The following is a 13,306-nucleotide window of genomic DNA, read 5'->3' as shown; positions in this document are numbered from 1 at the left end:
CCGCTGCCCCATTGTGAGGTGCGGGGAGGTGGAAGCGGAGTTCCGGCTGCACATGCGCGGTCGGAAAAAGCGGTCCGTCTGGAGCAAAAAACGTTTGGCGGTCCGCCACAACACGGCGCAACCGTCGCACGACGGTTGCGACGTGTGTCAATACGACGCAATGCGTCGGTAATGTTACGCTATGGGGCAAAAACGCATCCTGCAAGCAACTTTGCAGGATGCGTTTTCCCCCTAAACGACGCATTGCGATGTATTAAAAAAAACGCCAGCGTGAAAGTACCCTTACTTTGTCTCTCCCGCACACCATTGTTTAAACAAAATGTAGCGGGAGAGATGTTTCAGGCGTCAACTCACATGCTCCACTAGGCTACGCCCCCCACCTTGAGATAATTAATAAGTTCCCCCCATGTTTTAGACTGATCTCTGACCTTCCTCATGATCAAGGATACCCCACGAGGTGAGATTTTGCATGGTGCCCCAGATCGATGTTGATTGACAGTCATTTTGTCTTCCATTTTCTTACTATTGCACCAACAGTTGTCTCCTCACCCAGCGTTTTTTACTTATGGTTTTGTAGCCCATTCCAGCTTTGTGCAGGTCTATGATCTTGTTGCTAACATCCTTATAAAGCTCTTTGGTCTTGCCTATGTTGTAGAGGTTACAGTCTGACTAATTAATTGAGTTTGTGGACAGGAGTCTTTTATAAAGGTGACTATGTAAGACAGCTGTCTTTATTGCAGATAACTACTTGATTACAAGCGTCTAACTGGTCTGTAGGAGCCAGAACTCTTAATGGTAAGTAGGGGATCAGATACTTATTTATCACTGCAAAATGCAAATAAATGTTTTTGATTTATACAATGTGATTTTCTGGGTTTTATTTTTGATTTTCTATGTCTCAATGTTAAAATTAATCTACCCTTAAAATTATAGACTGTTTGTGTCTTTGTCAGTGGGCAAACTTACAAAATCAGAGAGGGATCAAATACTTATTTCCCCCACTGTACTTATTTTCACTGTTTTTTTTTTTTTTTACACAAAGTATGAAACGTGCGACAACGTAGCATTTCCGCAGACAAATTTTGCTGTTGAGGATTTTATGCTGCTTTATTTTCACAGCATTTAAGTTCCATGTGCACATACTATTATAAAAACGTAGCTGTGACTTATAGTTCCACAATAAATTCCTGTATGTACTCCTACTGTGCCGGCTCCCAACGAGGGGCATTGTTGACGTTTTTTTTGCTTTTGAGCTAATAAAAAAGAAAGAAGTCAATTACAAATCTGTTGTGTTTCGAAATTAATTAGGCTAAGTGGTGCTTAGGGTTAAACGCCTGCATTAAGACTTTTTTTTTTCTGTAAGGGTATGAGTGGATGTCTTTATAATTTCAGGGATACTGGCTGTGAGTGGACTAAGCGCAGTTCTTAAAGGGTAACAGTGCAGCCTCTCTTCTTAGGACTATGTACTAGCTGCAAGGGGAGGGACGTCTCGTATGTGTCACTAGGTTGGGGTTGGCCAGGGTGGGCCTTTCTGCCTGTGTGTGTATGTGTGCAGGGTGACAGTATTCCTCCTCCGTCCTGTGATTTCCAGCTGCAAGTAAAAATCCCCCCAAGAGTGGAGCACCCCTTCCCTGAGATGTGTTGGGTGAGTGCTGGGTTGAGGTGGGGTGTGACTGAGGCGGAGCAGGGGGAATTTAAGCCCAGAATCTAGTACTTGCAGGGGAGCCTTGATGCAATGCCATGCTTCTCTTGCATCAGACGACACATGATCTAATCCTTCAAGTAGCCAGCCAACTCCAAGTGCAAGGGCCCCTCCCATTAGTCACGGAGGAAGGGGTGGGGGGCTCTACAAGGGAACTGGGGTCCCTGTTTGGGATGTATACTTGCATGGTGGTGAGCAGAAATTAAAAAAAAATGAAAGGAGCCATATATAATTCATGGCAGATAAGAAGAACACATGTCCAAGAGGAAACATTTCTTGCCTTTACTCACTTCCATTCCATTCTTTTCACGATTCCCCTTTAAGAACTCGGAATAGAACTATCACACCTATCAGAACAGGCCCGAGGCACCCACAGACTACAAGTGCTTTGGGATATCGCCTAGAAATAATTTAAAAGTAGGAAACAGTCAGTCAGTCCTGTGTAAAAGCACAGAGAACGCGTCATAGTGTGACCAGGAGTTCTATTGAATGATAAAATCACCTCCCCAACAGCTGGAAGCGTAGTGGACTGCTTTACTACATAGCAATATGCAAAAAAAGTAGTTAAAGTTGAGTTTTGGGTAGAAATTCTTCACATCTGGTGACAATTGCTTGTCCCCCCTTCCCTTCAGTGCATCACCGGAGTCCCCCTCACCATCACCCCTTTCCTCCTCTATGGCAGGGTTTTTTTTTGGTCGCTTTTTCTGTGTGAAAATGTGGCATAAAAAATAAGGAAATGGGGTAAATAGAGAACAAACAGTGCGAACCTTCCGCTCTTGTAGGTCATGATTAAAGGCTTTCAGTCGTATCTCACGGTGTCTCATAGCGCCCGCTGCTTCCTTACCCCGCGGCACCCCGTGAAATGAAGCATAAGGCTACGTCCTCCTAACAAGCAGAACAAAGGGCCCCCTCCAAAAGGTGGCTGGAAATAGCGTATAGTTTCATGTGCAACATAAAGCTTCATTTTTCTTCTAATGTAAACTTTTAGAAACTTTAATAAGTTAATTTTTCCATTAAGTACTTGGAAGAGAAATGGTCATGAATGTGTAGAATGACAGTCTGTATATATATTGCAAACATATGGCACAGCGTTGTACAATCAGTGGAAGGAGCACACGTACATGATGTGAGCAGTAGATATAACTATGTGGCTATATTGCCACGTCACCGATACTAAAGTCAGAAAGATTTGCATCAGAACTACATAGAAAAAATAATCCAGTACAGGTATGTAAAAGGTGTGATCGTCTCTACTCTTTCTTACAAGGGTTTCTCAAAAATGATCTGCTGGGATCTTATTGATCAGCTGCAGCAAGTATTCAGTTTCCCTGCAGCGCCACCACAGGAGCAATTATGCATTACACAATTCTAACAAATCAATGGGATGTGAGCAGTAGAACATACGGTAATTCAGTGGTCAGCCTGATGTGATTTGGCAGTACTTTATTTGTTTTTTAACTATCCAATTTCCTACAGTTTAATCTTTAAAACCTCCCAAATTTGCATTTACAACAAGAATCTATATTCCAGCAATCAGCAATCGCAGCATTCGCCAGGGCACCGTCAGATCACAGTGTCCGCAGCTGTAACTATCCCTAAGGGTATGTGCACACGTAGCGGAATGTTGTGCGGATTTCTCCGCACTGATCTTGGTAAATCCACAGGAAATAAGCACTGCGGATTTACTGCAAAATTACCACGGATTTCCTGCGTTTTTTGTGTCTATTCCACCTGCGGATTCCTATTATGGAGCAGGTGCAATACGCTAAAGAATCCGCACAAAGAATTGACATGCTGCGGAATAAACAACGCAGTGTTTCCCGTGCGTTTTTTTTCCGCAGCATGTGCACTGTGGAGTTTGTTTTCCATAGGTTTACATGGTACTGTAAAATCATGGAAAACAGCTGTGGATCCGCAGCTGCCAATACGCTGCGGATCTGAAGCAAAATATGCAGCGTGTGCACATAGCCTTAGGCTCTGCAGTCAGTTTGTTCACATTTAGATATTTAGCAGATCAGTCATGTAACCAATATGGCAGATATGCGGGTGCAGCAATTTACCCCAACTGATTCACAGAAGCAAAACTTCTCATTCCTATTCATACCTGATGAATAGAAAACCCCGAAAATACCAAGGACACTGATGTTCTTCCGTATGGGATACAGAGCTATCTGCACCATAAGATATGTGCACACGGTGAATAATTGCAGCAGATTTTTTTCACCAAATACCTGCTGCGTAAAATACCTGCATTCTTTAAACTTTTTTTTTGTGTGTCCATAATGAAGACTTGACACGCTGCAGATTTGAAAAAGCACTGAGGATTCAAATCAGCAAAAATAAGTAGCATATGTGTGAGATTTCAGAAATGTCCTTCACTTTGCTGGTACTGTAAAGTGCAGTGTTTTTTATCCTTGAAAATCCCGTTGGAAATAACGTGACAAAAATGCAGTGTGTGAATAAGCCCTAATTAACGTGACAAATGCAGTGTGTGAATACAGTTGTGGCCAAAAGTATTGACACCCCTGCAATTCTGTCAGATAATATTCAGTTTCTTCCTGAAAATGATTGCAAACACAAATTCTTTGGTATTATTATCTTCATTTAATTTGTCTTAAATGAAAAAACATAAAAGAGAATGAAGCAAAAAGTAAAACATTGATCATTTCACACAAAACTCCCAAAATGAGCCAGACAAAAGTATTGGCACCCTCAGCCTAATACTTGGTTGCACAACCTTTAGCCAAAATAACTGCGACCAACCGCTTCCGGTAACCATCAATGAGTTTCGTACAATGCTCTCTTGGAATTTTAGACCATTCTTTTCTGGCAAACTGCTCCAGGTCCCTGATATTTGAAGGGTGCCTTCTCCAAACTGCCATTTTTAGATCTCTCCACAGGTGTTCTATGGGATTCAGGTCTGGACTCATTGCTGGCCACCTTAGAAGTCTCCAGTGCTTTCTCTCAAACCATTTTCTAGTGCTTTTTGAAGTGTGTTTTGGGTCATTGTCCTGCTGGAAGACCCATGACCTCTGAGGGAGACCCAGCTTTCTCACACTGGACCCTACATTATGCTGCAAAATTTGTTGGTAGTCTTCAGACTTCATAAAGCCATGCACACGGTCAAGCAGTCCAGTGCCAGAGGCAGCAAAGTAACCCCAAAACATCAGGGAACCTCCGCCATGTTTGACTGTAGGGACCGTGTTCTTTTCTTTGCTTGCCTCTTTTTTTCTCCTGTAAACTCTATGTTGATGCCTTTGCCCAAAAAGCTCTACTTTTGTCTCATCTGACCAGAGAACATTCTTCCAAAACGTTTTAGGCTTTTTTATGTCTCGGGGTAAGAAGTGGGGTCTTCCTGGGTCTCCTACCATACAGCCCCTTTTCATTCAGATGCCGACGGATAGTACGGGTTGACAGTGTTGTACCCTCGGACTGCAGGGCAGCTTGAACTTGTTTGGATGTTAGTCGAGGTTCTTTATCCAACATCCGCACAATCTTGCGTTTAAATCTCTTGTCCATTTTTCTTTTCCGTCCACATCTAGGGAGGTTAGCCACAGTGCCATGGGCTTTAAACTTCTTGATGACACTGCGCACGGTAGACACAGGAACATTCAGGTCTTTGGAGATGGACTTGTAGCCTTTAGATTGCTCATACTTCCTCACAATTTGGTTTCTCAAGTCCTCAGACTGTTCTTTGGTCTTCTTTCTTTTCTCCATGCTCAATGTGGTACACAAGGACACAGGACAGAGGTTGAGTCAACTTTAATCCATGTCAACTGGCTGCAAGTGTGATTTAGTTATTGCCAACACCTGTTAGGTGCCACAGGTAATTTGCAGGTGCTGTTAATTACACAAATTATAGAAGCATCACATGATTTTTCGAACAGTGCCAATACTTTTGTCCACCACATTTTTTATGTTTGGTGTGGAATATATCCAATTTGGCTTTAGGACAATTCTTTTTGTGTTTTTTCATTTAAGACAAATTAAATGAAGATAATAATAATAAAGAATTTGTGTTTGCAATCATTTTCAGTAAGAAACTGAGTATTATCTGACAGAATTGCAGGGGTGTCAATACTTTTGGCCACAACTGTAAGCCGTAATAATTAACGTGACATAAATGCAGTGTGTGAATAAGCTCCAATAATAACGTGACATAAATGCAGTGTGTGAATAAGCCCTAATACCGGGGATACAGAGCGGCCTGCACCCTAATACCAGGGATACAGAGTGGCCTGCACCCTAATACCAGGGATACAGAGCGGCCTGCACCCTAATACCAGGGATACAGAGCGGCCTGAGCCCTTATACCAGGGATACAGAGCGGCCTGCACCCTAATACCAGGGATACAGAGCGGCCTGCACCCTAATACCAGAGATACAGAGCGGCCTGAGCCCTTATACCAGGGATACAGAGCGGCCTGCACCCTAATACCAGGGATACAGAGCGGCCTGAGCCCTTATACCAGGGATACAGAGCGGCCTGCACCCTAATACCAGGGATACAGAGTGGCCTGCACCCTAATACCAGGGATACAGAGCGGCCTGCACCCTAATACCAGGGATACAGAGCGGCCTGCACCCTAATACCAGGGATACAGAGCGGCCTGCACCCTAATACCAGGGATACAGAGTGGCCTGCACCCTAATACCAGGGATACAGAGCGGCCTGCACCCTAATACCAGGGATACAGAGCAGCCTGCGCCCTAACACCAGGGATACACAGTAGCCTGCGCCCTAATACTAGGGATACAGAGCAGCCTGCGCCCTAATACCACAGATATAGAGCGGCCTGCGCTGGTTCTGTGGGTGATGCTTAGTGTCATATGTGTGCGAAATTCATGGTTCGTGTGGATCATTTCACAAGTGAACACAATGTGCTGACTTTAGATTTTGTCTCTTGCAGGGTAGGATGGAAAGATTCACCGTTTGCTGTAGATCACTGTAACGTACCATCAGCCCATCACCATCCAGCCATACACCACAGGTATATGCTCTACTATCATTACATAATCTGAAGAATTCATCCAATAGATTATTTAGAGGGTAACACGATTTGAATACAAAAATAAATAAATAAATAAATAAAAAAACCATAACAAAAATCGCGTTTTCTATATTATGGTGATGTGTGTGCATGAAATCTGCCCCAATCAGACAGGGCTCTGCATAGCCTCATTCTCGGGACCACTGGGGGTCCCAGCAGACGGACCACTAGCAATCAGTAAATTATTCTCTGCTCTATAGATGAAGGCTAACTTTGTAAAAACCATATAACTGGACCAGTTTACCATTCAGGGGCCGAGAAAGGTTGGATGACAACATCATTTATATAAGGCATGGCTGAATCAAAGTTTTGCAAAGAGGACGGATCAAGGACTTTCCATGAATGCACAAGAAGGTCTATATTCGCAAAAGCAGCCACAGTGTTTATAAAGGCCTCCATTGAAACGACAGGGTAATTGCTGGGCACTGGCATCTCGGGAATGGCTATTAAAAGACACAAGGCTTCTCCTCCCTCTGTCCTGAAGACGCCCCACTGCACTGCTTATATCTCATGTAAACATTTATGGCTATGGAGATTTTGCTTTCTACTTTTGGAATATTGGTCTTAAAGGGGCGACCAAACCTAAAATCTCGAGGTTATAAAAGTGCAGGAGCATTATAAGAGTCAGTGCAAACATCCGTCACGTATATATAGAGGTGTCCAGAGCTTACTAGAGATATGTGAAATAATGTAGTTATCATGGGGCAGATGTTTTCTGAGAACTTTAGAAGAACACTAGTCACTTCGCCTTACACTGAAATGGCTGATAACAGAGAACAAAAAAACGTATTTTACCACATAGCAAATAAAAGAATGCTAATATCGTGTAACGGGTGCAAATTTGAGATCCTTTGATGCACAAGAGCATGACAAAAGGGAGAATTACAGCAAGATGCATTTGTCATCTGTGCACAAGATAGATAGAAGTCGGACCCCAATAAGCTAAGCGGGAATACTACTTTAGCCGAGCACGTCCATCTACTGACCACAGCATCTTAGTGATAAAACACCTGCTGCAGCGGGATGATGGACACATTACAGAGAATATTTGCCAATAAGGGCTCCTCAGCACATTAGCTAAGCTCTATGTAGCGTTAAAGGGCTATGTGCTGTAAACACACAGGAGGTTCAGTGCAGGGCTAAAGGGCCTTTCAGCTGTGCTGTAAACACACAGGAGGTTCGGTGCAGGGCTAAAGGGCCTTTCAGCTGTGCTGTAAACACACAGGAGGTTCGGTGCAGGGCTAAAGGGCCTTTCAGCTGTGCTGTAAACACACAGGAGGTTCGGTGCAGGGCTAAAGGGCCTTCAGCTGTGCTGTAAACACACAGGAGGTTCGGTGCAGGGCTAAAGGGCCTTTCAGCTGTGCTGTAAACACACAGGAGGTTCGGTGCAGGGTTAAAGAGCCTTTCAGCTGTGCTGTAAACACACAGGAGGTTCGGTGCAGGGCTAAAGGGTCTTCAGCTGTGCTGTAAACACACAGGAGGTTCGGTGCAGGGCTAAAGGGCCTTCAGCTGTGCTGTAAACACACAGGAGGTTCGGTGCAGGGCTAAAGGGCCTTTCAGCTGTGCTGTAAACACACAGGAGGTTCGGTGCAGGGCTAAAGGGCCTTCAGCTGTGCTGTAAACACACAGGAGGTTCGGTGCAGGGCTAAAGGGCCTTTCAGCTGTGCTGTAAACACACAGGAGGTTCGGTGCAGGGCTAAAGGGCCTTCAGCTGTGCTGTAAACACACAGGAGGTTCGGTGCAGGGCTAAAGGGCCTTTCAGCTGTGCTGTAAACACACAGGAGGTTCGGTGCAGGGCTAAAGGGCCTTTCAGCTGTGCTGTAAACACACAGGAGGTTCGGTGCAGGGCTAAAGGGCCTTTCAGCTGTGCTGTAAATATACAGGAGGTTCGGTGTAGGGTTAAAGGGCCTCTCAGCCATGACTGTAAACATACTTTGAGTTTTAGTACAGGATTAACTCCTTAACGATTGGCGATACGCCTTTTAACGGTGGCAGTTAAGGGTACTTATTCCTCAGCGCTGCTTTGTGATGGCGCTGAGAAATAAGTGTATAGCGCGTGATCGCCATTATTCACGAAAAAAGAAAAAAAGAAGTTTGATTTAAAATGAATTTCTCTCTCCTCTGAAATGATCTAATGTATCACAGAAGAGAGAAATCCCCCCCCCCCCCCCCCAGTACCTCCTGATCTGTCCCCTGGCCCTCCGCGTCATCTTCCTGGAAAAAAAAATAGAGGGCGCATACGCAGTGCGCCCACAAAGATGTGCTGGCCGGTACCCAGAAACAATAGGAAATGTTTCCTTTGGGTTCTTTTTGGGTTCTATCACAGTGATCAATATAAAAAAATGGTAAATCTAATCCCCCTTGTCACTCCCTTAGTTAGAAAAAAAATTATAAACTATTTTTTTCATTCTGTGTAGTTAGGGTTAGGCTTGTGGTTAGAATTAGGCATTTTTCAAAAGTAAAAAAAAAAAAAAGGAAGACGATATGACGGCTAGTGTTGTATGACGGCTAGTGTTGAGCGAGTTTGCATTGGGTGCTCGGTATGCATGGAGTATTGAGGATCCTAACATATCTTTTTTTGGGTGTCTAACAGCCATGAAACATGCGGGATAGGCACTCAAGCATGTCACTCGGGCACATGTGAAATTCTGTGCATACCCGAGCTCCCGATGCAAACTGGAGTAGCGAGCGCTTGCGCTCAACCCTAATGACGACGTAATGTTATCAAGTTCTGTGTCATACCTGTGGGTTCAAAATGCTCACTATACCCCTGGATAAAATCTTTGCGTGGTGTCGTTTCCAAAATGGTGTCACTTCTGAGGGGTTCCCGCTGTTTAGGCACATCAGGGGACCTCCAAACGCGACATGGCATCAGCCCTTTATTACAGAAAATTTTGCGTTCAAAAAGTCAAACGGCCCTCCTTCCCTTCCAAGCTCTGCAGCGTTCCAAAACAGTGGATTTCCCACACATACGGGGTATCGGCATACTCATGAGAAATTGCACAACAAATTTTGTGGTCCATTTTCTCCTGTTAAACTTGTAAAAATAAAAAAGTTTGGGTCTAAAGTAAATTTTTTGTTAAAAAAGTTAAATGTTAATTTTCTCCTTCCACATTCCTTCAGTTCCTGTGAAGCAACTGAATGGTTAATAAACGTCTTGAATGTGGTTTTGAACACCTTGGGGAGCGTGGCGGTGGGGGTTGGGCTCTGCAGTTGTGAGAATGGTGTCACTTTTGTGTATATTCTGTCATATAGATCCCTCAAAGTCACTTCAAATGTGAGATGGTCACTAAAAAAAATGGTTTTGTCAATTTTGTAGGAAAAATGAAAAATCGCTTGTCAACGTTAAATGCTTTTAACTTCCTAGCAAAAAAAAGTTTCCAAACTTGTGCTGATGTAAAGTAAACATGTGGGAAATGTTATGCATTAACTACTTTGTGTGACATAATTCTCTGATTTAAGGGCACAAAAAATTAAAGTTTGAAAATTGCAAAAATTTTCAAGATTTTTGTCAAAATTATTTTTTTCATAAGTAAAACGGAATTCATATTAAAGATGTGTTACCACTGTTATGAAGTACTATATGTAATGAAAAAAATAATTAAAGAATCAGTGGGATCCCTTGAAGCGCTGCAGAGTGATTACCACGTAAGATGACACTGGTCAGAATTGTAAAATTTGGCTTGATCATTAAGGTGAAAATTGGCTTGGTCACTAAGGGGTTAAATGGCTCATTTGTGAAATAAATATACAGGAGATTTGGTGTAAGATTAAAAGACTCACAGTAATTTGCATGATGCATCCATACTTAGTAATGTATTATGGCCACAATCTGTATATCATGGCCATATACAGTCATAGGGTCATTTCTCATCTGCTACAAATTCTCTCTTATTTCAATAAACTTCACTGTCATAATCCTCAAGAACACACCGATATTCATCAGAATTCCTGCATACATCTGTCTGACAGGTGTCCAATTGGGTGATCAGGTCAGACCTGCAAGACATACCATACAGCGAGAAAAATAACCGGATATAACCGGACTCCCTCAGAGACATAACCGGACTCTCCCAGAGATATAACCGGACTCTCCCAGAGATATAACCGGACTCCCTCAGAGATATAACCGGATGCCCTCAGAGATATAACCGGACTCCCTCAGAGATATAACCGGATGCCCTCAGAGATATAACCGGACTCCCTCAGAGATATAACCGGACTCCCTCAGAGATAGAACCGGACTCCCTCAGAGATATAACCGGACTCCCTCAGAGATATAACCGGATGCCCTCAGAGATATAACCGGACTCTCCCAGAGATATAACCGGACTCTCCCAGAGATATAACCGGACTCCCTCAGAGATATAACCGGACTCTCCCAGAGATATAACCGGACTCTCCCAGAGATATAACCGGACTCCCTCAGAGATATAACCGGATGCCCTCAGAGATATAACCGGACTCCCTCAGAGATATAACCGGATGCCCTCAGAGATATAACCGGACTCCCTCAGAGATATAACCGGACGCCCTCAGAGATATAACCGGACTCCCTCAGAGATATAACCGGACTCTCCCAGAGATATAACCGGACGCCCTCAGAGATATAACCGGATGCCCTCAGAGATATAACCGGACTCCCTCAGAGATATAACCGGACTCTCCCAGAGATATAACCGGACTCTCCCAGAGATATAACCGGACTCCCTCAGAGATATAACCGGACTCTCCCAGAGATATAACCGGACTCTCCCAGAGATATAACCGGACTCTCCCAGAGATATAACCGGACTCTCCCAGAGATATAACCGGACTCTCCCAGAGATATAACCGGACTCTCCCAGAGATATAACCGGACTCTCCCAGAGATATAACCGGACTCTCCCAGAGATATAACCGGACTCCCTCAGAGATATAACCGGACTCCCTCAGAGATATAACCGGACTCCCTCAGAGATATAACCGGACTCCCTCAGAGATATAACCGGACTCCCTCAGAGATATAACCGGACTCCCTCAGAGATATAACCGGACTCCCTCAGAGATATAACCGGACTCCCTCAGAGATATAACCGGACTCCCTCAGAGATATAACCGGACTCCCTCAGACATATAACCGGACTCCTTCAGACATATAACCGGACTCCCAAACTTCCTCTAAGAGTCCTGACAGCAGATAAAAATAAATACAATATTAAATTGAAACAATATATCGCTGAACTCCTTGTCTGCTCTTCTATCCTATGCGATCCATCGGGTTGTTTGTTTTGATCTGCTTCTATGTGCAGGAATATAGAAGAATGAGTTTTTTTCTATAGGTAGCAGAGAAGCATGAACCAAGGAAATCTAATGTGCAGCACACGTAGAGCAGCAGTTCAGGGAACTGCATCTCTTTTTGGCCTCACGTTGTTTAAGTTCTGGTCAAAACAGTCCCCCATCGATGCAAGGCTTTATTTTTAGAAGTGTAACTGTATACAGTAACGTCGGCCTCCCGTCACCTGCACAGTGCTGGAAAGAAGAACACGGAGGGCAGCAACTCACAGGAGCAGCATGTCACACAGCAGTCCAAAATAGAGAAAGAAAAAATGATGGTTGGAGTGAATTACTCCGGATTTATTTATGGTACACCTCTAATAAACTGCAGTAGTGGTCGGTAACTGAGGCAACACGTTATAAACTATAGAATTAAAAAATCCGTTCTTGAAACCGGAGAAGATTTTCATTAAAGATGCTTCCACATTGCGTCCTTGCCCATGTTCAACAGTTCAAATGATGCACAACAAAGCGCAAGTTGACTCGGCAACACCATTATATTCAATGGCCCCATCGGAGCATTCGCCCGAAACCTGTTTTGCGGGGGGATGGTTCAGATGTAAGCCTCGACTGACAGCTAAGCGTGGGCCAGAACTCAATGTGAGAAGGGTGAAAGAGCCATAGAGATAAACTGACCTGCATAAGTAATACTTAATGTCTACTCATTATTGATTCCTTCTATCACCCCTATAGGAGCGCTGCTCTCCTCCTCAATTGTCATTTTTGAAACCAGTAAATTAATAAAGGTGCCGAGTTCTCATTATGGAAATGGAAAACTTGGGGGACGGCGAAGAATCTCATATGTTGAACGGGAGTGTGTCTGAAAGCCTTAACACTGACAGACTGACGCTGGAGGAGGGGTAAGTAGACCTGCACATATTTTGGGGGGAAATGAAACAAAATTTTGTAACAGAGGGTGGGAAAAACTCAGACACTGGCTAAATATCTAGAAAACGTTCATGTCAAATAGATATGAACACGGTCAAGATCTGACAAATAGCTGCACCTACTGTCAAATCAGAAGCTCTATCACTGTCAAAAGTGCTACCTTGGGTCACACATTATTGGCTTTTTACAGACTTGTAACTCGAGATGGCCAATCAGAAGACATGGGTTGCCATTGTGCTTGTCATGATGTATCTGGTGGAAAGATAAAATATGTGTAAATCAAATCAGATCAATTAAATCAACCTAGGATCCGTATGTCCTCACGTGATCAGTCATGATTGTACTTTTT

At 43.7% G+C, this 13,306-nt stretch overlaps 1 protein-coding gene across 11 annotated transcripts in view; it reads left to right on the top strand.

The window, feature by feature from the left end:
• Positions 1-13,306, top strand: part of SLC38A5 (solute carrier family 38 member 5) — a 98,644-nt gene that overhangs the window by 74,545 nt on the left and 10,793 nt on the right. For 7 of the 11 annotated variants that reach the window (XM_069747875.1, XM_069747879.1, XM_069747880.1 and 4 more), the window contains 2 exons: positions 6,613-6,693; positions 12,763-12,929. In XM_069747875.1, the coding sequence (XP_069603976.1) occupies positions 12,832-12,929 (98 nt within the window). In that variant the 5' untranslated portion in view covers positions 6,613-6,693; positions 12,763-12,831. Of the gene's footprint in view, positions 1-773; positions 796-1,511; positions 2,930-6,612; positions 6,694-12,762; positions 12,930-13,306 lie in introns of those variants that run through there. The other 4 variants (XM_069747878.1, XM_069747874.1, XM_069747885.1 and 1 more) reach the window with 4 other exon arrangements.

Source organism: Ranitomeya imitator, chromosome 2 (genome assembly GCF_032444005.1).
Source record: "Ranitomeya imitator isolate aRanImi1 chromosome 2, aRanImi1.pri, whole genome shotgun sequence".
In the NCBI taxonomy this organism is placed as follows: Eukaryota; Metazoa; Chordata; class Amphibia; order Anura; family Dendrobatidae; genus Ranitomeya; species Ranitomeya imitator.
This window is presented reverse-complemented; position numbering and strand designations above follow the sequence as displayed.